The sequence below is a fragment of the Coregonus clupeaformis genome, chromosome 18 (assembly GCF_020615455.1).
Source record: "Coregonus clupeaformis isolate EN_2021a chromosome 18, ASM2061545v1, whole genome shotgun sequence".
NCBI lineage: Eukaryota > Metazoa > Chordata > Actinopteri > Salmoniformes > Salmonidae > Coregonus > Coregonus clupeaformis.
This window is the reverse complement of record NC_059209.1, coordinates 24180715-24199185: the sequence shown is the minus strand read 5'-3', so window position 1 is coordinate 24199185 and position 18471 is coordinate 24180715. Positions and strand designations below refer to the sequence as shown.

Here is an 18471-nt window from a genome sequence, read left to right as displayed (position 1 = left end):
AGCATTGCCTTTAAATTGTTTAACTTGGGTAAAACGTTTCAGGTAGCCTTCCACAAGCTTCCCATAATAAGTTGGGTGAATTTTGGCCCATTCCTCCTGACAGAGCTGGTGTAACTGAGACAGGTTTGTAGGCCTCCTTGCTCGCACACGCTTTTTCAGTTCTGCCCACACATTTTCTATAGGATTGAGGTCAGGGCTTTGTGATGGCCACTCCAATACCTTGACTTTGTTGTCCTTAAGCCATTTTGCCACAACTTTGGAAGTATGCTTGGGGTCATTGTCCATTTGGAAGACCCATTTGCGACCAAGCTTTAACTTCCTGACTGATGTCTTGAGATATTGCTTCAATATATCCACATAATTTTTCTTCCTCATGATGCCATCTATATTGTGAAGTGCACCAGTCCATCCTGCAGCAAAGCACCCCCACAGCATGATGCTGCCACCCCCGTGCTTCACGGTTGGGATGGTGTTCTTCGGTTTGCAAGCTGGCCCCTTTTTCCTCCAAACATAACGATGGTCATTATGGCCAAACAGTTCTATTTTTGTTTCATCAGACCAGAGGATATTTCTCCAAAAAGTACGATCTTTGTCCCCATGTGCAGTTGCAAACCGTAGTCTGGCTTTTTTATGGCGGTTTTGGAGCAGTGGCTTCTTCCTTGCTGAGCGGCCTTTCAGGTTATGTCGATATAGGACTCGTTTTAGTGTGGATATAGATACTTTTGTACCTTTTTCCTCCAGCATCTTCACAAGGTCCTTTGCTGTTGTTCTGGGATTGATTTGCACTTTTCGCACCAAAGTACGTTCATCTCTAGAAGACAGAATGCGTCTCCTTCCTAAGCGGTATGATGGCTGCGTGGTCCCATGGTTTTTATACTTGCGTACTATTGTTTGTATAGATGAACGTGGTACCTTCAGGTATTTGGAAATAGCTCCAAAGGATGAACCAGACTTGTGGAGGTCTACAATTTTTTTTCTGAGATCTTGGTTGATTTCTTTTGATTTTCCAATGATGTCAAACAAAGAGGCACTGGGTTTGAAGGTAGGCCTTGAAATACATCCACAGGTACACCTCCAATTGACTCAAATTATGTCAATTAGCCTATCAGAAGCTTCTAAAGCCATGACCTCTTTTTCTGGAATTTTCCAAGCTGTTTAAAGGCACAGTCAACTTAGTGTATGTAAACTTCTGACCCACTGGAATTGTGATACAGTGAATTATAAGTGAAATAATCTGTCTGTAAACAATTGTTGGAAAAATTACTTGTGTCATGCACAAAGTAGATGTCCTAACCAACTTGCCAAAACTATAGTTTGTTAACAAGAAATTTGTGGAGTGGTTGAAAAACAAGTTTTAATGACTCCAACCTAAGTGTATGTAAACTTCCGATTTCAACTGTATGTATTTTAATTCCAGCATTCTAATTAATTTCTTCATTTCCATCAGAAAATATGTTATCATTTACACAGTGTCACGTTTCTTTTGTGTTAGTGTGCCTCTCCAAAAAAAAAAAAATAGACTTCTTTAACAGAATAATGATTTTCCTCTTTGACTGCATTTTTAGCAGTTCTGACTTTCGCCACTAGAGGTCGATCAGCCAATTCCTGGGGGTCTGTACTCCCGAAGTTGTAGACTGTTTTTGCGCTTACTAGTTAGCTAGAAGTTCTTAGCTGTTAGCAACCAATGGCTAGCAGTTTCTTATATCTAATAAAAACTGATGATTACAATCATATTTTTTTCGAGTCATTACTGAATTATTTAATGTAACATGTCAAACATACAAGCACACACATCCCTGGGTCACTCCTCTTTTCAGTTCGCTGCAGCTAGCGACTGGAACGAGCTGCAAAAAATACTCAAAATTGACAGTTTTATCTCCATCTCTTCATTCAAAGACTCAATCATGGACACTCTTACTGAGAGTTGTGGCTGCTTTGCATGATATATTGTTGTCTCTACCTTCTTGCCTTTGTGCTGTTGTCTGTTGCCCAATAATGTTTGTACCATGTTTTGTGCTGCTACCATGTTGTGCTGCTACCATGTTGTTTTCATGTTGAGTTGCTACCATGCTGTGTTGTTGTCTTAGGTCTCTCTTTATGTAGTGTTGTGGTGTCTCTCTTTATGTAGTGTTGTGGTGTCTCTCTTTATGTAGTGTTGTGGTGTCTCTCTTTATGTAGTGTTGTGGTGTCTCTCTTTATGTACTGTTGTGGTGTCTCTCTTTATGTAGTGTTGTGGTGTCTCTCTTTATGTAGTGTTGTGGTGTCTCTCTTTATGTAGTGTTGTGGTGTCTCTCTTTATGTAGTGTTGTGGTGTCTCTCTTTATGTAGTGTTGTGGTGTCTCTCTTTATGTAGTGTTGTGGTGTCTCTCTTTATGTAGTGTTGTGGCGTCTCTCTTTATGTAGTGTTGTGGCGTCTCTCTTTATGTAGTGTTGTGGTGTCTCTCTTTATGTAGTGTTGAGGTGTCTCTCTTTATGTAGTGTTGTGGTGTCTCTCTTGTCGTGACGTGTGTTTTGTCCTATATATATATTTTAATCCCAGCACCCGTCCCCGCAGGAGGCCTTTTGCCTTTTGGTAGGCCGTCATTGTCAATGAGAATTTGTTCTTAACTGACTTGCCTAGTTAAATAAAGGTTAAATAAAATTAAAAATTAAAAAACATTAAACCTTGGAAATAATTAATGGTAACCTCGTAAACAATTCATTTAGACCTGACGTTTATTTTTAACCATGCGTTTATGTGCCGAGCAATTAAAAGAGTCAGTCAGCTATTTGACTCTGCGTTTAATTGAAGTTGGTATTTAAGAGTAGAGTCTACAGTATCAAAAGCCTTAGTCAATAAACAGACAGACAGAATGTTGTTTAGCATATGTGCATAACAGCTTCTACTGTACATGTTGTCTGTCTATAGGGCTGACTGTGAGAACCCACAGGTGACCATGTGCAATAAGGGAGAGCAACACTACCGCAGTTCCCCTAGCAACCAGTCGTCGTCTAGTGACCCGGGACCCTGTGGAAGTGGAACCTGGTCTCAACACGACGGGTAAGACCTGGCCGGGGGGAAGGGGGAGGAGAGGGGAGGGAGAGGGGGAGGAGAGGTGTTGGAGAGGGTGAGCAGAGGAGTTGAGAGGGAGGGAGGGGGTGAGAGAGGGAGAGGGGGAGGGTAGGGAAGGGAGAGGGGGAGGACAGGGGAGGGAGAGGGGGTGAGGGAGAGGGAGGGGAGGGGGTGAGAGAGGGAAAGGGGGAGGGTAGGGGAGGGAGAGGGGGGAGGACAGGGGAGGGAGAGGGGGGGAGGGGTGAGAGAGGGAAAGGGGGAGGGTAGGGGAGGGGAGGGAGAGGGGGAGGACAGGGGAGGGAGAGGGGGAGGACAGGGGAGGGAGAGGGTGAGCAGAGGAGTTGAGAGGGAGGGGAGGGGTGAGAGAGGGAAAGGGGGAGGGTAGGGAAGGCCCAGCTAGTCAGGGAGAGGGAGAGGCATCCTAATCTGTCTCCAGTATGTTAGGGTTAGGGAGAGGGAGAGGCATCCTAATCTGTCTCCAGTATGTTAGGGTTAGGGAGAGGGAGAGGCATCCTAATCTGTCTCCAGTATGTTAGGGTTAGGGAGAGGGAGAGGCATCCTAATCTGTCTCCAGTATGTTAGGGTTAGGGAGAGGGAGAGGCATCCTAATCTGTCTCCAGTATGTTAGGGTTAGGGACAAGGAGAGGCATCCTAATCTGTCTCCAGTATGTTAGGGTTAGGGACAAGGAGAGGCATCCTAATCTGTCTCCAGTATGTTAGGGTTAGGGAGAGGGAGAGGCATCCTAATCTGTCTCCAGTATGTTAGGGTTAGGGACAGGGAGAGGCATCCTAATCTGTCTCCAGTATGTTAGGGTTAGGGACAGGGAGAGGCATCCTAATCTGTCTCCAGTATGTTAGGGTTAGGGACAGGGAGAGGCATCCTAATCTGTCTCCAGTATGTTAGGGTTAGGGACAGGGAGAGGGAGAGGCATTCTAATCTGTCTCCAGTATGTTAGGGTTAGGGAGAGGGAGAGGCATCCTAATCTGTCTCCAGTATGTTAGGGTTAGGGAGAGGGAGAGGCATCCTAATCTGTCTCCAGTATGTTAGGGTTAGGGACAGGGAGAGGCATCCTAATCTGTCTCCAGTATGTTAGGGTTAGTGACAGGGAGAGGCATCCTAATCTGTCTCCAGTATGTTAGGGTTAGGGAGAGGGAGAGGCATCCTAATCTGTCTCCAGTATGTTAGGGTTAGGGACAAGGAGAGGCATCCTAATCTGTCTCCAGTATGTTAGGGTTAGGGACAGGGAGAGGCATCCTAATCTGTCTCCAGTATGTTAGGTTTAGGGACAGGGAGAGGCAACCTAATCTGTCTCCAGTGGGTTAGGGTTAGGGACAGGGAGAGGCATCCTAATCTGTCTCCAGTATGTTAGGGTTAGGGAGAGGGAGAGGCATCCTAATCTGTCTCCAGTGGTTAAGGTTAGGGAGAGGGAGAGGCATCCTAATCTGTCTCCAGTATGTTAGGGTTAGGGACAGGGAGAGGCATCCTAATCTGTCTCCAGTATGTTAGGGTTAGAGACAGGGAGAGGCATCCTAATCTGTCTCTGGTGGGTTAGGGTTAGTGAGATCCATCCTAATTTGTTGCCAGTGGGTTAAGGACAGGGACAGGGAGAGGAATCCTAATCTGTCCCCAGTGGGTGAAGGTAAGGGACAGGGAGAAGAATCTTAATCTGTCTCTAGTAGATTAGAGTTAGATACAGGGAGATCCATACTAATCAGTCTCCAGTGGGTTAAGGATAGGGACAGGAATCGTAATCTGTCTGCAGTGGGTTAGGGTTAGGGACAGGGAGAGGAATCCTAATCTGTCTCCAGTGGGTTAGGGTGAGGGACAGGGAGATCTATACTAATCTGTCTCCAGTGGGTTCGGGTGAGGGACAGGGAGAGGCATCCTAATCTGTCTCCAGTGGGTTAGGGTGAGGGACAGGGAGAGGCATCCTAATCTGTCTCCAGTGGGTTAGGGTGAGGGAGATCTATACTAATCTGTCCCCAGTGGGTTATGGACAGGGAGATCTATACTAATCTGTCCCCAGTGGGTTAGGGACAGGGAGATCTATACTAATCTGTCCCCAGTGGGTTAGGGTGAGGGAGATCTATACTAATCTGTCCCCAGTGGGTTAGGGACAGGGAGATCTATACTAATCTGTCCCCAGTGGGTTAGGGTGAGGGAGATCTATACTAATCTGTCCCCAGTGGGTTAGGGACAGGGAGATCTATACTAATCTGTCCCCAGTGGGTTAGGGACAGGGAGATCTATACTAATCTGTCCCCAGTGGGTTAGGGTGAGGGAGATCTATACTAATCTGTCTCCAGTGGGTTAGGGACAGGGAGATCTATACTAATCTGTCCCCAGTGGGTTAGGGACAGGGAGATCTATACTAATCTGTCCCCAGTGGGTTAGGGACAGGGAGATCTATACTAATCTGTCTCCAGTGGGTTAGGGTGAGGGAGAGGGAGAGGCATCCTAATCTGTCCCCAGTATGTTAGGGTTAGGGACAGGGAGAGGCATCCTAATCTGTCTCCAGTGGGTTAGGGTTAGGGACAGGGAGAGGCATCCTAATCTGTCTCCAGTATGTTAGGGTTAGGGACAGGGAGAGGCATCCTAATCTGTCCCCAGTATGTTAGGGTTAGGGACAGGGAGAGGCATCCTAATCTGTCTCCAGTGGGTTAGGGTTAGGGACAGGGAGAGGCATCCTAATCTGTCTCCAGTATGTTAGGGTTAGGGACAGGGAGAGGCATCCTAATCTGTCTCCAGTATGTTAGGGTTAGGGAGAGGGAGAGGCATCCTAATCTGTCCCCAGTATGTTAGGGTTAGGGACAGGGAGAGGCATCCTAATCTGTCTCCAGTATGTTAGGGTTAGGGACAGGGAGAGGCATCCTAATCTGTCTCCAGTATGTTAGGGTTAGGGACAGGGAGAGGCATCCTAATCTGTCTCCAGTATGTTAGGGTTAGGGACAGGGAGAGGCATCCTAATCTGTCTCCAGTATGTTAGGGTTAGTGACAGGGAGAGGCATCCTAATCTGTCTCCAGTATGTTAGGGTTAGGGAGAGGGAGAGGCATCCTAATCTGTCTCCAGTATGTTAGGGTTAGGGAGAGGGAGAGGCATCCTAATCTGTCCCCAGTATGTTAGGGTTAGGGACAGGGAGAGGCATCCTAATCTGTCTCCAGTATGTTAGGGTTAGGGACAGGGAGAGGAATCCTAATCTGTCTCCAGTATGTTAGGGTTAGGGACAGGGAGAGGAATCCTAATCTGTCTCCAGTATGTTAGGGTTAGGGACAGGGAGAGGAATCCTAATCTGTCCCCAGTGGGTTAGGGTTAGGGACAGGGAGATCCATACTAATCTGTCTCCAGTGGGTTATGGTGAGGGACAGGGAGATCCATACTAATCTGTTTTCATTGTGTTAAAGACAACGATAGTCATCCTAATCTGTCTCTAGTGTGTTAGGGAAAGAGAGAGGAATCCTAATCTGTGTCCAGTGGGTTAGGGTTAGGGACAGGAAGATAAAACCGAATCTGTCCCCAGTGGGTTAGGGTTAGGGTCAGGGAGAGGAATCCTAATCTATCTCCAGTGTGTTAGGGTTAGGGAGAGGGAGAGGAATTCTAATCTGTCCCCAGTGGGTTAGGGTTAGGGACAGGGAGAGGAATTCTAATCTGTCTCCAGTGGGTTAGGGACAGGGAGAGGTAGAGTAATCCTAGTCTGTCCCCAGTGGGTTAGGGTTAGGGACAGGGAGATCCATACTAATCTGTCTCCTGTGGTTTAGGGAAAGGGAAAGGGAGATCCGTCCTAGTCTGTCCCCAGTGGGTTAGGGTTAGGGACAGGGAGATCCATACTAATCTGTCTCCTGTGGTTTAGGGACTGGGACTGGAATCCTAATCTGTCGCCAGTGGGTTAAGGTAAGGGACAGGGAGAGGCATTATAATCTGTCTCCAGTGGGTTAGGGTTAGGGACAGGGAGAGGCATCCTAATCTGTCTCCAGTATGTTAGGGTTAGGGAGAGGGAGAGGCATCCTAATCTGTCTCCAGTATGTTAGGGTTAGGGAGAGGGAGAGGCATCCTAATCTGTCTCCAGTATGTTAGGGTTAGGGACAGGGAGAGGCATCCTAATATGTCTCCAGTATGTTAGGGTTAGGGAGAGGGAGAGGCATCCTAATCTGTCTCCAGTATGTTAGGGTTAGGGACAGGGAGAGGCATCCTAATCTGTCTCCAGTATGTTAGGGTTAGGGACAGGGAGAGGAATCCTAATCTGTCTCCAGTATGTTAGGGTTAGGGACAGGGAGAGGAATTCTAATCTGTCTCCAGTGGGTTAGGGACAGGGACAGGGAGAGGAATTTTAATCTGTCTCCAGTGGGTTAGGGACAGGGATAGGTAGAGTAATTCTAATCAGTCTCCAGTGGGTTAGGGACAGGGATAGGGAGAGGCATCCTAATCTGTCTCCAGTATGTTAGGGACAGGGAGAGGGAGAGGCATCCTAATCTGTCTCCAGTATGTTAGGGACAGGGAGAGGAATCCTAATCTGTCTCCAGTGGGTTAGGTTGAGGGACAAGGAGAGGCATCCTAATCTGTCTCCAGTATGTTAGGGTTAGGGACAGGGAGAGGCATCCTAATCTGTCTCCAGTATGTTAGGGTTAGGGAGAGGGAGAGGCATCCTAATCTGTCTCCAGTATGTTAGGGACAGGGAGAGGAATCCTAATCTGTCTCCAGTGGGTTAGGGTTAGGGAGAGGGAGAGGCATCCTAATCTGTCTCCAGTATGTTAGGGTTAGGGACAGGTAGAGGCATCCTAATCTGTCTCCAGTATGTTAGGGACAGGGAGAGGGAGAGGCATCCTAATCTGTCTCCAGTATGTTAGGGTTAGGGACAGGGAGAGGCATCCTAATCTGTCTCCAGTATGTTAGGGACAGGGAGAGGGAGAGGCATCCTAATCTGTCTCCAGTATGTTAGGGTTAGGGACAGGGAGAGGCATCCTAATCTGTCTCCAGTATGTTAGGGTTAGGGACAGGGAGAGGCATCCTAATCTGTCTCCAGTATGTTAGGGTTAGGGACAGGGAGAGGCATCCTAATCTGTCTCCAGTATGTTAGGGTTAGGGAGAGGGAGAGGCATCCTAATCTGTCTCCAGTATGTTAGGGTTAGGGACAGGGAGAGGCATCCTAATCTGTCTCCAGTATGTTAGGGTTAGGGACAGGGAGAGGAATCCTAATATGTCTCCAGTATGTTAGGGACAGGGAGAGGGAGAGGCATCCTAATCTGTCTCCAGTATGTTAGGGTTGGGGACAGGGAGAGGAATCCTAATCTGTCTCCAGTATGTTAGGGTTAGGGACAGGGAGAGGATTCCTAATCTGTCTCCAGTGGGTTAGGTTGAGGGACAGGGAGAGGAATCATAATCTGTCCCCAGTGGGTTAGGGACAGGAATCCTAATCTGTCTCCAGTGGGTTAGTGTTAGGGACAGGGAGATCCATCCCAATCTGTCTCCAGTGGGTTAGGGACAGGGAAAGGGAGAGGAATCATAATATGTCTCCAGTGGGTTAGGGACAGAGAGAGGAATCCTAATCTGTCTCTTGTTGGTTACGGTTAGAGACAGGGAGATCCATACTAATCTGTCTCCAGTGGGTTAGGAACAGGAAGAGGATTCATAATCTGTCTCCAGACTACTACAGTACATACTATCATAACCCTAACACTACCAGACTACTACAGTACATACTGCCATTACCCTAACAGCTAGCTGTGTGCTAGCCCAACCTTACCTTACTGCTGACGGTATGCTAGCAGCTAGCTGTATGCTAGCCCAACCTTACCTTACTGCTGACAGTATGCTAGCAGCTAGCTGTGTGCTAGCCCAACCTTACCTTACTGCTAACGGTATGCTAGCAGCTAGCTGTATGCTAGCCCAACCTTACCTTACTGCTGACGGTATGCTAGCAGCTAGCTGTATGCTAGCCCAACCTTACCTTACTGCTGACAGTATGCTAGCAGCTAGCTGTGTGCTAGCCCAACCTTACCTTACTGCTAACGGTATGCTAGCAGCTAGCTGTATGCTAGCCCAACCTTACCTTACTGCTGACAGTATGCTAGCAGCTAGCTGTGTGCTAGCCCAACCTTACCTTAATGCTAACAGTATGCTAACAGCTAGCTGTGTGCTAGCCCAACCTTACCTTACTGCTGACAGTATGCTAGCAGCTAGCTCTATGCTAGCCTATCCTTACCTTACTGCTGACAGTATGCTAGCAGCTAGCTGTGTGCTAGCCCAACCTTACCTTACTGCTAACAGTATGCTAGCAGCTAGCTGTGTGCTAGCCCAACCTTACCTTACTGCTGACGGTATGCTAGCAGCTAGCTGTATGCTAGCCCAACCTTACCTTACTGCTGACAGTATGCTGGCAGCTAGCTGTGTGCTAGCCCAACCTTACCTTACTGCTAACAGTATGCTAGCAGCTAGCTGTATGCTAGCCCAACCTTACCTTACTGCTGACAGTATGCTAGCAGCTAGCTGTATGCTAGCCCAACCTTACCTTACTGCTGACAGTATGCTAGCAGCTAGCTGTATGCTAGCCCAACCTTACCTTACTGCTGACAGTATGCTAGCAGCTAGCTGTGTGCTAGCCCAACCTTACCTTACTGCTAACAGTATGCTAGCAGCTAGCTGTATGCTAGCCCAACCTTACCTAACTGCTGACAGTATGCTAGCAGCTAGATGTGTGCTAGCCTTACCTAACTGCTGACAGTATGCTAGCAGCTAGCTCTATGCTAGCCTATCCTTACCTTACTGCTGACAGTATGCTAGCAGCTAGCTGTGTGCTAGCCCAACCTTACCTTACTACTGACGGTATGCTAGCAGCTAGCTGTATGCTAGCCCTTCCTTACCTTACTGCTGACAGTATGCTAGCAGCTAGCTCCCTCTATTGCCCAATATTTACCTCTCCCACTATGCTAGCTCAGACTATAGCCCTCCCTGACAGTATGTCAGTTAGCTCACTCTGTAGAATAATTGACCAACCCATCCTCACCTCTCCTCCATCCCTCTCCAGGTGTCCATCCTCAGTCCTCCATGAGTGCTCCAGAGAGCTACAGGGGGGAGACAGAGAGGGTTACAGAGACACCCTCAGAGAGCCCACCCTGGAGAGAACACTGTCGACAGGTGAGTCCCTGTGTTCCCTGTTTTACTCCTACACATTAGATGACCTCCAGTGTGTCTGTCTCCTACCTCCACATTAGATAACAACTGTGTCTGTTTCTGTGGTAACCCTGTAGGACACATTCAGGGATAATGCAGCCATTCCTCTAACCCCTCCTCCTCTCGTCCTCTTCTCTCCTCTTCTTCGCCCTCTCTCTCTCCAGAGGCCAAGTGGCACATCCCCTCCACCAAGATCCTCAACTCTCGGAAACAGAGAGAGGGGGGCAAGGAGTCGCCCAACAAGCTGAACCGGGGGGTAAGTGACTGGGTGTGGGCTGTGGCTAGGGAGGTTCTACGGCCAGGGGGGTGTCTGGTTGGTAGACAGGAGGGTGTCTGGTTGGTAGACAGGAGGGTGTCTGGTTGGTAGACAGGAGGGTGTCTGGTTGGTAGACAGGAGGGTGTCTGGTTGGTAGACAGGAGGGTGTCTGGTTGGTAGACAGGAGGGTGTCTGGTTGGTTCAGGTCATAGACATGTAACATGGAGGTTTTGAGATCTGAATGTTTAGGATAAAGGTTTTAGACTTGGGAGTGAGGTTGCTTTATGCCAGGGGGATGGGTTTTCTTCTCTTCGTCTCTGTTTGTTTGTCTCTGTCTTGTTCTGTTCTTCTCTGTCTCTGTCTCTGTCTCTGTCTCTGTCTCTGTCTCTGTCTCTCTCTCTCTCTCTCTCTCTCTCTCTCTCTCTCTCTCTCTCTCTCTCTCTCTCTCTCTCTCTCTCTCTCTCTCTCTCTCTCTCTCTCTCTCTCTCTCTCTCTCTCTCTCTCTCTAACTCGCTCTAACTCGCTCTAACTCGCTCTAACTAGCTCTATCCCTATCCTCTGTACAGGGAGAAAAGATGTCCCGTCAATCCAGCAGTAACACCCTCTCCTCCAACGCCTCCTCCAATAACAGTGATGATAAACACTTTGGCTCTGGCGATCTGATGGATCCTGAGATCCTGGGGTTGACGTACATTAAAGGAGCCTCAACAGACAGCGGGATCGACACCAACCCCTGTATGGGTCCTGGGGGGAGGTTACTGCTGCAGGGGGGTTGTGGGGGAGAGGTGGGACACCCCAAGGATGGCGGCGAAGGAGAGGATCATGGGAAACTGTACCTGCCGCAGGGATATGCGTCAGCGATCATGACTGGTCACGTGACAGAGGGAAGCATCGGGGACCTGAGTGAGATCTCGTCACATTCACACTCCTCCCACTCCAGGTACAGTCCCTCTCCTCTCCTCTCCTCTCCTCTCCTCTCCTCTCCTCTCCTCTCCTCTCCTCTCCTCTCCTCTCCTCTCCTCTCCTCTCCTCTCCTCTCCTCTCCTCTCCTCTCCTCTCTTCTACACACACATCCAACAGTCTGTTTTCATTATCTCCCAGATCATCAACACATTGACATGCTCTCAGGACCACAAACACACGGTTGGTTGTTGGCTGTTGGGTCCAGCTATACATCCTGATGTATATTGGAGTGGAGGGGTCAGGGGCTGGGTCAGGGTCAGGGGCTGGGTCAGGGGCTGGGTCAGGGGCTGGGTCAGGGGCTGGGTCAGGGGGCTGGGGCTGGGTCAGGGACTGGGTCAGGGGCTGGGTCAGGGGCTGGGTCAGGGGCTGGGTCAGGGCTGGGTCAGGGGCTGGGTCAGGGACTGGGTCAGGGGCTGGGTCAGGGGCTGGGTCAGGGGCTGGGTCAGGGTCAGGGAGCTGGGTCAGGGGTGTGGGGCTGGGTCAGGGGCTGGGTCAGGGGCTGGGGCTGGGTCAGGGGCTGGGTCAGGGGCTGGGTCAGGGGCTGGGTCAGGGGCTGGGTCAGGGGCTGGGGCTGGGGGCTGGCAGGGTCAGGGGCTGGGTCAGGGGGCTGGGTCAGGGGCTGGGTCAGGGGCTGGGTCAGGGGCTGGGTCAGGGGTCAGGGGGCTGGGTCAGGGGCTGGGTCAGGGGCTGGGTCAGGGGCTGGGTCAGGGGCTGGGTCAGGGGCTGGGTCAGGGGGCTGGGTCAGGGTCAGGGGCTGGGTCAGGGGTCAGGGGCTGGGTCAGGGTCAGGGGCTGGGTCAGGGGCTGGGTCAGGGGCTGGGTCAGGGGCTGGGTCAGGGGCTGGGTCAGGGGCTGGGTCAGGGGCTGGGTCGGGTCAGGGGCTGGGTCAGGGGCTGGGTCAGGGGCTGGGTCAGGGGCTGGGTCAGGGGCTGGGGTCTGGGTCAGGGAGCTGGGTCAGGGGCTGGGTCAGGGGCTGGGTCAGGGGCTGGGTCAGGGGCTGGGTCAGGGGCTGGGGCAGGGGCTGGGTCAGGGGCTGGGTCAGGGGCTGGGGCAGGGTCAGGGGCTGGGTCAGGGGCTGGGTCAGGGGCTGGGGGCTGGGTCAGGGGCTGGGGCTGGGTCAGGGGCTGGGGCTGGGTCAGGGACTGGGTCAGGGGCTGGGTAGGGGCTGGGTCAGGGGCTGGGTCAGGGGCTGGGTCAGGGTCAGGGAGCTGGGTCAGGGGCTGGGGCTGGGTCAGGGGCTGGGTCAGGGGCTGGGTCAGGGTCAGGGGCTGGGTCAGGGGCTGGGTCAGGGGCTGGGTCAGGGTCAGGGGCTGGGTCAGGGGCTGGGTCAGGGGCTGGGTCAGGGTCAGGGGCTGGGACTGGGGCTGGGTCAGGGGCTGGGGCAGGGGTCAGGGGCTGGGTCAGGGGTCAGGGGCTGGGTCAGGGGCTGGGTCAGGGGTCAGGGGGCTGGGTCAGCAGGGGCTGGGTCAGGGGACTGGGTCAGGGGCTGGGTCAGGGGCTGGGTCAGGGGCTGGGTCAGGGGCTGGGTCAGGGGCTGGGTCAGGGGCTGGGTCAGGGGCTGGGTCAGGGTCAGGGGCTGGGTCAGGGTCAGGGGCTGGGTCAGGGGCTGGGTCAGGGGCTGGGTCAGGGGGCTGGGTCAGGGGTCAGGAGCTGGGTCAGGGGCTGGGTCAGGGGTCAGGGGCTGGGTCAGGGGCTGGGTCAGGGGCTGGGTCAGGGTCAGGGGCTGGGTCAGGGGCTGGGTCAGGGGCTGGGTCAGGGGCTGGGTCAGGGTCAGGGGCTGGGTCAGGGGCTGGGTCAGGGGCTGGGTCAGGGGCTGGGTCAGGGGGCTGGGTCAGGGGTCAGGGACTGGGTCAGGGGCTGGGTCAGGGGGGTCAGGGGCTGGGTCAGGGGGTCAGGGGCTGGGTCAGGGCTGGGTCAGGGGCTGGGTCAGGGTCAGGGGCTGGGTCAGGGGCTGGGTCAGGGGCTGGGTCAGGGGCTGGGTCAGGGTCAGGTTTCTAATTCAAACCTGTGGAGATATACAGTATACCCATTCAGCTGTCTGTTAACCTACAGAGATGTGTCCCCATTCAGCTGTCTGTTAACCTACAGAGATGTGTCCCCATTCAGCTGTCTGTTAACCTACAGAGATGTGTCCCCATTCAGCTGTCTGTTAACCTACAGAGATGTGTCCCCATTCAGCTGTCTGTTATTTATACGTTATCTAGGATACAAACAGTTCCAAGGTGATCATGTGGCCAGACTGGTTGGCCATTGGTTGTCCTGTTGCTCTGGTCTTGCTGTCCGTCCAGCCAGTGGTTCCCCTTTTCCCCCCAACACTTCTACTCCCGTTTCACCTTCAACCCTTTTCTCTCTGGGTCCAGTGGGTCCCACCACAGTGGCAGTCCCCTAGCGCGGGGAGCCCGGTACTGTGTATCAGCTGACTCCTCCCGGGTCTACACCTTCCCTCAGACCAGCTCAGGGGCAGGGCCAGAAGGTAGTGGACAGACACGTCCACTTCCTGGTTCCGAACACCTGAAGAAGACTGAAGACTCGTCCACTAATGAAGAGCCTAAACATTCAGAGTGTGGGTGAGTGTGTATGTTTGTGTGTGTGTGTGTGTGTATGTTTGTGTGTGTGTGTGGGTGTGTATATGTGTGTGTGTGTGTATATATGTGTGTGTGTGTGTGTGTGTGTGTGTGTGTGTGTGTGTGTGTGTGTGTGTGTTCGTGCGTGCGTGCGTGCGTGTGTGTGTGTGCGTGTGTGCGCGTGTGCGTGTGTGTGTATATGTGTGTGTTTATATGTGTGTGTGTGGGTGTGTGTGTGTACATGTGGGTGTGTGTGTGGGTGTGTGGGTGTGTGTGTTCTAGTGTGTGTGTGTGTGTGTGTGTTCGTGTGTGTGTGTGTGTGTGTGTGTGTGTGTGTGTGTGTGTGTGTGTGTGTGTGTGTCGTGTGTGTGTGTGTGTGTGTGTGTGTGTGTGTGTGTGCGTGTGTGTGTGTGTGTGTGTGTGTGTGTGTGTGTGTGTGTGTGTGTGTGTGTGTGTGTGTGTGTGTGTGTGTGTGTGTGTGTGTGTGTGTGTGTGTGTGTGTGTGTGTGTGTGTGTGTGTGTGTGTGTGTGTGTGTGTGTGTGTGTGTGTGTGTGTGTGTGTGTGTGTGTGTGTGTGTGTGTGTGTGTGTGTGTGTGTGTGTGTGTGTGTGTGTGTAGTATAGTATAAGTATGGTCTAGTGTAATAGTATAGTGTAGTGTATTGCTGCTAGGGCTAGCATTACAGATCACTATTGTTATATCACAAGTCTACTTTACCTTACAATAAATTTCCTCAGACATCGACTTCAACTAATTCATTCTCTCAGTCTAGCAGACATACACAACCAGCCCTTATCTAACCAGACAGTCCCATTCTAAGCATGCATCCCAAATAGCACCCTATTCCCTATATAGTGCACTGCTTTAGACCAGGGCCCTATTCCCTATATAGTGCACTACTTTAGACCAGGACCCATAGGGAATAGGGTGCCATTTGGGCTGTAGCCTAAATCAGCTCCATGCAGCCTCAGACAGACCACTCTGGACACATGTCGCAACTGGTTATCGATCCAGACTTGGAGGGGTGTTCCCTGCAGACCGTCAGCCGGGTCTGCAGCCAGCCGGGTCTGCAGCCAGCCAGGTCTGCAGCCGGAGCCTGATGGATCCACTCAGACCTGCAGTAACACCAGGCTCCGGCTCCAAAAGCACATCTACGATTACAGACACAATATAGGCTCTTGAAAAAGGGAAGGTGAATTTATAGTTACTGTATATCGCTGTAGTGATTAGAATAGACAGAGGGTCATTGATGGAGAAATTGAAATGTGTGTGTGTGTGTGTGTGTGTGTGTGTGTGTGTGTGTGTGTGTGTGTGTGTGTGTGTGTGTGTGTGTGTGTGTGTGTGTGTGTGTGTGTGTGTGTGTGTGTGTGTGTGTGTGTGTGTGTGTGTGTGTGTGTGTGTGTGTGTGTGTGTGTGTGTGTGTGTGTGTGTGTGTGTGTGTGTGTGTGTGTGTGTGTGTGTGTGAGATCCGCCGTGTTTCCTCCTCCTCCATAGCCATCCTTCTCCAGCTCCAGTAATCTAATATTCTCTGTGAAATGCAGCCCTTGGAGCTGTATGGTTGATAGCATGGCTCTGCAGTCATCTTCAGGCCATATGGAAACGGTGTCTAAGTGTTTCTGCATGCAGGTGTATCCAACATGCCGTATGGTCAAAGTACTGTAGTGCACTACGTAGGGGAAAGGGTGTTATTTGGGACTGTCTAATCCTTATGGTTTTATTTTTTCATATGTAACCAAACCTCTTGATAAATGGCCTCATCTTGTTCACAGATATTGTCTAAGTCTAACACAATGAAGTTTTCCTATTGTCTGACTCTTTAACACAATGGCGTTGTCCTATTGGCTAACTATAACACAATGACGTTGTCTTATTGGCTAACTATAACACAATGACGTTGTCCTATTGTCTAACTCTAACACAATGACGTTTTCCTATTGGCTAACTCTAACACAATGACGTTGTCCTTTCCCCATTCTAAGAAAGTGTTCTGTTTCTATTGCACTGTATACAGCTAACCAGGTAACAACCACATACCAACAACTGGCTTTTTTCTGTTCTGCTTTCTGCTGCTTGTTCCTTTTCTTGATGCTACTTGTTCCAGAGGAGCCGAGGGCTTGTTAGCTTTCCTTCTTAAAACGCTGTCTGAGCACTCCAGGTACAAGCTACCCCCTGTACACAGTCTCCCCAGTATGTGACTGCCAACGCCCACTCCTGTCTCCCCAGTATGTGACTGCCAACGCCCACTCCTGTCTCCCAGCCTATCTAGCCTCATTGCAGGTTTAGTGCCCTCCACTGCTCCCTCCCAGTCCCCCTCCACTCCTCTCTCCATGGCAGGTTTAAGTCCATTCACTTTCCCCCGATTCTCTCCTCTCTCCTTCAGCCCACTCCTCTCCCCATGGCAGGTTTAAGCCCATTCACCATCCGCCACTCCCTCCCCTCCCCTCCCCTCCCCTCCCCATCCTCTGCTGTGGTCCTCTCTCTGCCCGGATCTCTTCTGGCAGGTCTAAGTACTGAGAGTCCCATGTGGGCCGTGCTGCAGGGAGTTGAGAGTCCTGACATGCATCAATGGTTGTGACATTCCTGTATAACGTGTCACCCCCTCTACCTTCCCCCTCACTCCCCCTCTACCTTCCCCCTCACTCCCCCTCTACCTTCCCCCTCACTCCCCCTCTACCTTCCCCCTCACTCCCTCTCAAACTTCCTCCTCACTCCCCCTCTACCTTCCCCTCACTCCCCCTCTACCTTCCTTCTCACTCCCCTCTACCTTCCCCCTCACTCCCCCTCTACCTTCCCCCCTCACTCCCCCTCTACCTTCCTTCTCACTCCCCCTACCTTCCCCCCACTCCCCCTCTACCTTCCCCCCTCACTCCCTCTCTACCTTCCCCCATTCCCCCTCTACCTTCCTTCTCACTCCCCCTACCTTCCCCTCACTCCCCCTCTACCTTCCTTCTCACTCCCTCTACCTTCCCCCTCACTCCCCCTACCTTCCCCCTCACTCCCCCTCTACCTTCCCCTCACTCCCCCTCTACCTTCCTTCTCACTCCCCCTTCTACCTCCCCCTCACTCCCCCTTCTACCTTCCTTCTCACTCCCCCTACCTTCCCCCTCACTCCCCCTCTACCTTCCCCCTCACTCCCCCTCTACCTTCCTTCTCACTCCCCCTTCTACCTCCCCCTCACTCCCCTTCTACCTTCCTTCTCATCCCCCTACCTTCCCCCTCACTCCCCCTCTACCTTCCCCCTCACTCCCCCTCTACCTTCCCCCCATTCCCCCTCTACCTTCCTTCTCACTCCCCCTCTACCTTCCCCCTCACTCCCCCTCTACCTTCCTCCTCACTCCCCCTCTACCTTCCTTCTCACTCCCCCCCTACCTTCCCCCTCACTCCCCCTCTACCCTCCCCCTCACTCCCCCTCTACCTTCCTTCTCACTGACCCTCTACCTTCCTTCTCACTCCCCCCCTACCTTCCCCCTCACTCCCTCTCAAACTTCCTCCTCACTCCCCCTCTACCTTCCTTCTCACTCACCCTCTACCTACCTTCTCACTCCCCCCCTACCTTCCCCCTCACTCCCTCTCAAACTTCCCCCTCACTCCCCCTCTACGTTCCCCCTCACTCCCCCCTCTCGTTCCCCCTCACTCCCCCTCTATGTTTCCCCCTCACTCCCCCTCTCACGGTCCCCCTCACTCCCCCTCTCGTTCCCCCTCACTCCCCCTCACGTTCCCCCTCACTCCCCCTCTACGTTCCCCCCTCACTCCCCCTATACCTTCCCCCTCACTCCCCTCTACCTTCCCCCTCACTCCCCCTCTACCTTCCCCCTCACTCCCCCTCTACCTTCCCCCTCACTCCCCCTCTACCTTCCCCCTCACTCCCCCTCTACCTTCCTTCTCACTCCCCCTCTACCTTCCTTCTCACTCCCCCTCTACCTTCCTCCTCACTCCCTCTCCAAATTCCCCTCTCACTCCCCTTCTACCTTCCCCTCACTCCCCCTCTACCTTCCTTCTCACTCCCCCTACCTTCCCCCTCACTCCTCTCTACCTTCCCCCATTCCCCCTCTACCTTCCTTCTCACTCCCCCTCTACCTTCCCCCTCACTCCCCCCTCTACCTTCCTTCTCACTCCCCCTACCTTCCCCCTCACTCCCTCTCAAACTTCCCCCTCACTCCCCCTCTACGTTCCCCCTCACTCCCCCTCACGTTCCCCCTCACTCCCCCTCTACCTTCCCCCTCACTCCCCTTCTACCTCCCCCTCACTCCCCCTCTACCTTCCTTCTCACTCCCCCCCTACCTTCCCCCTCACTCCCCCTCTACCTTCCCCCTCACTCCCCCTCTACCTTCCCCCTCACTCCCCCTCTACCTTCCTTCTCACTCCCCCTACCTTCCCCTCACTCCCTCTCTACCTTCCCCCATTCCCCCTCTACCTTCCTTCTCACTCCCCTCTACCTTCCCCCTCACTCCCCTCTCAAACTTCCCCCTCA

At 52.2% G+C, this 18471-nt stretch overlaps 1 protein-coding gene across 1 annotated transcript in view; it reads left to right on the top strand.

Annotated features, from left to right (window-relative positions):
* Positions 1–18471, top strand: part of LOC121558081 (signal-induced proliferation-associated 1-like protein 2) — a 166925-nt gene that overhangs the window by 81847 nt on the left and 66607 nt on the right. The window contains exons 3-7 of the mRNA XM_045227059.1: positions 2909–3040; positions 10073–10182; positions 10383–10474; positions 11041–11414; positions 13797–14003. Coding sequence (XP_045082994.1) covers positions 2909–3040; positions 10073–10182; positions 10383–10474; positions 11041–11414; positions 13797–14003 — 915 coding nt within the window. The remainder of the gene's footprint in view (positions 1–2908; positions 3041–10072; positions 10183–10382; positions 10475–11040; positions 11415–13796; positions 14004–18471) is intronic.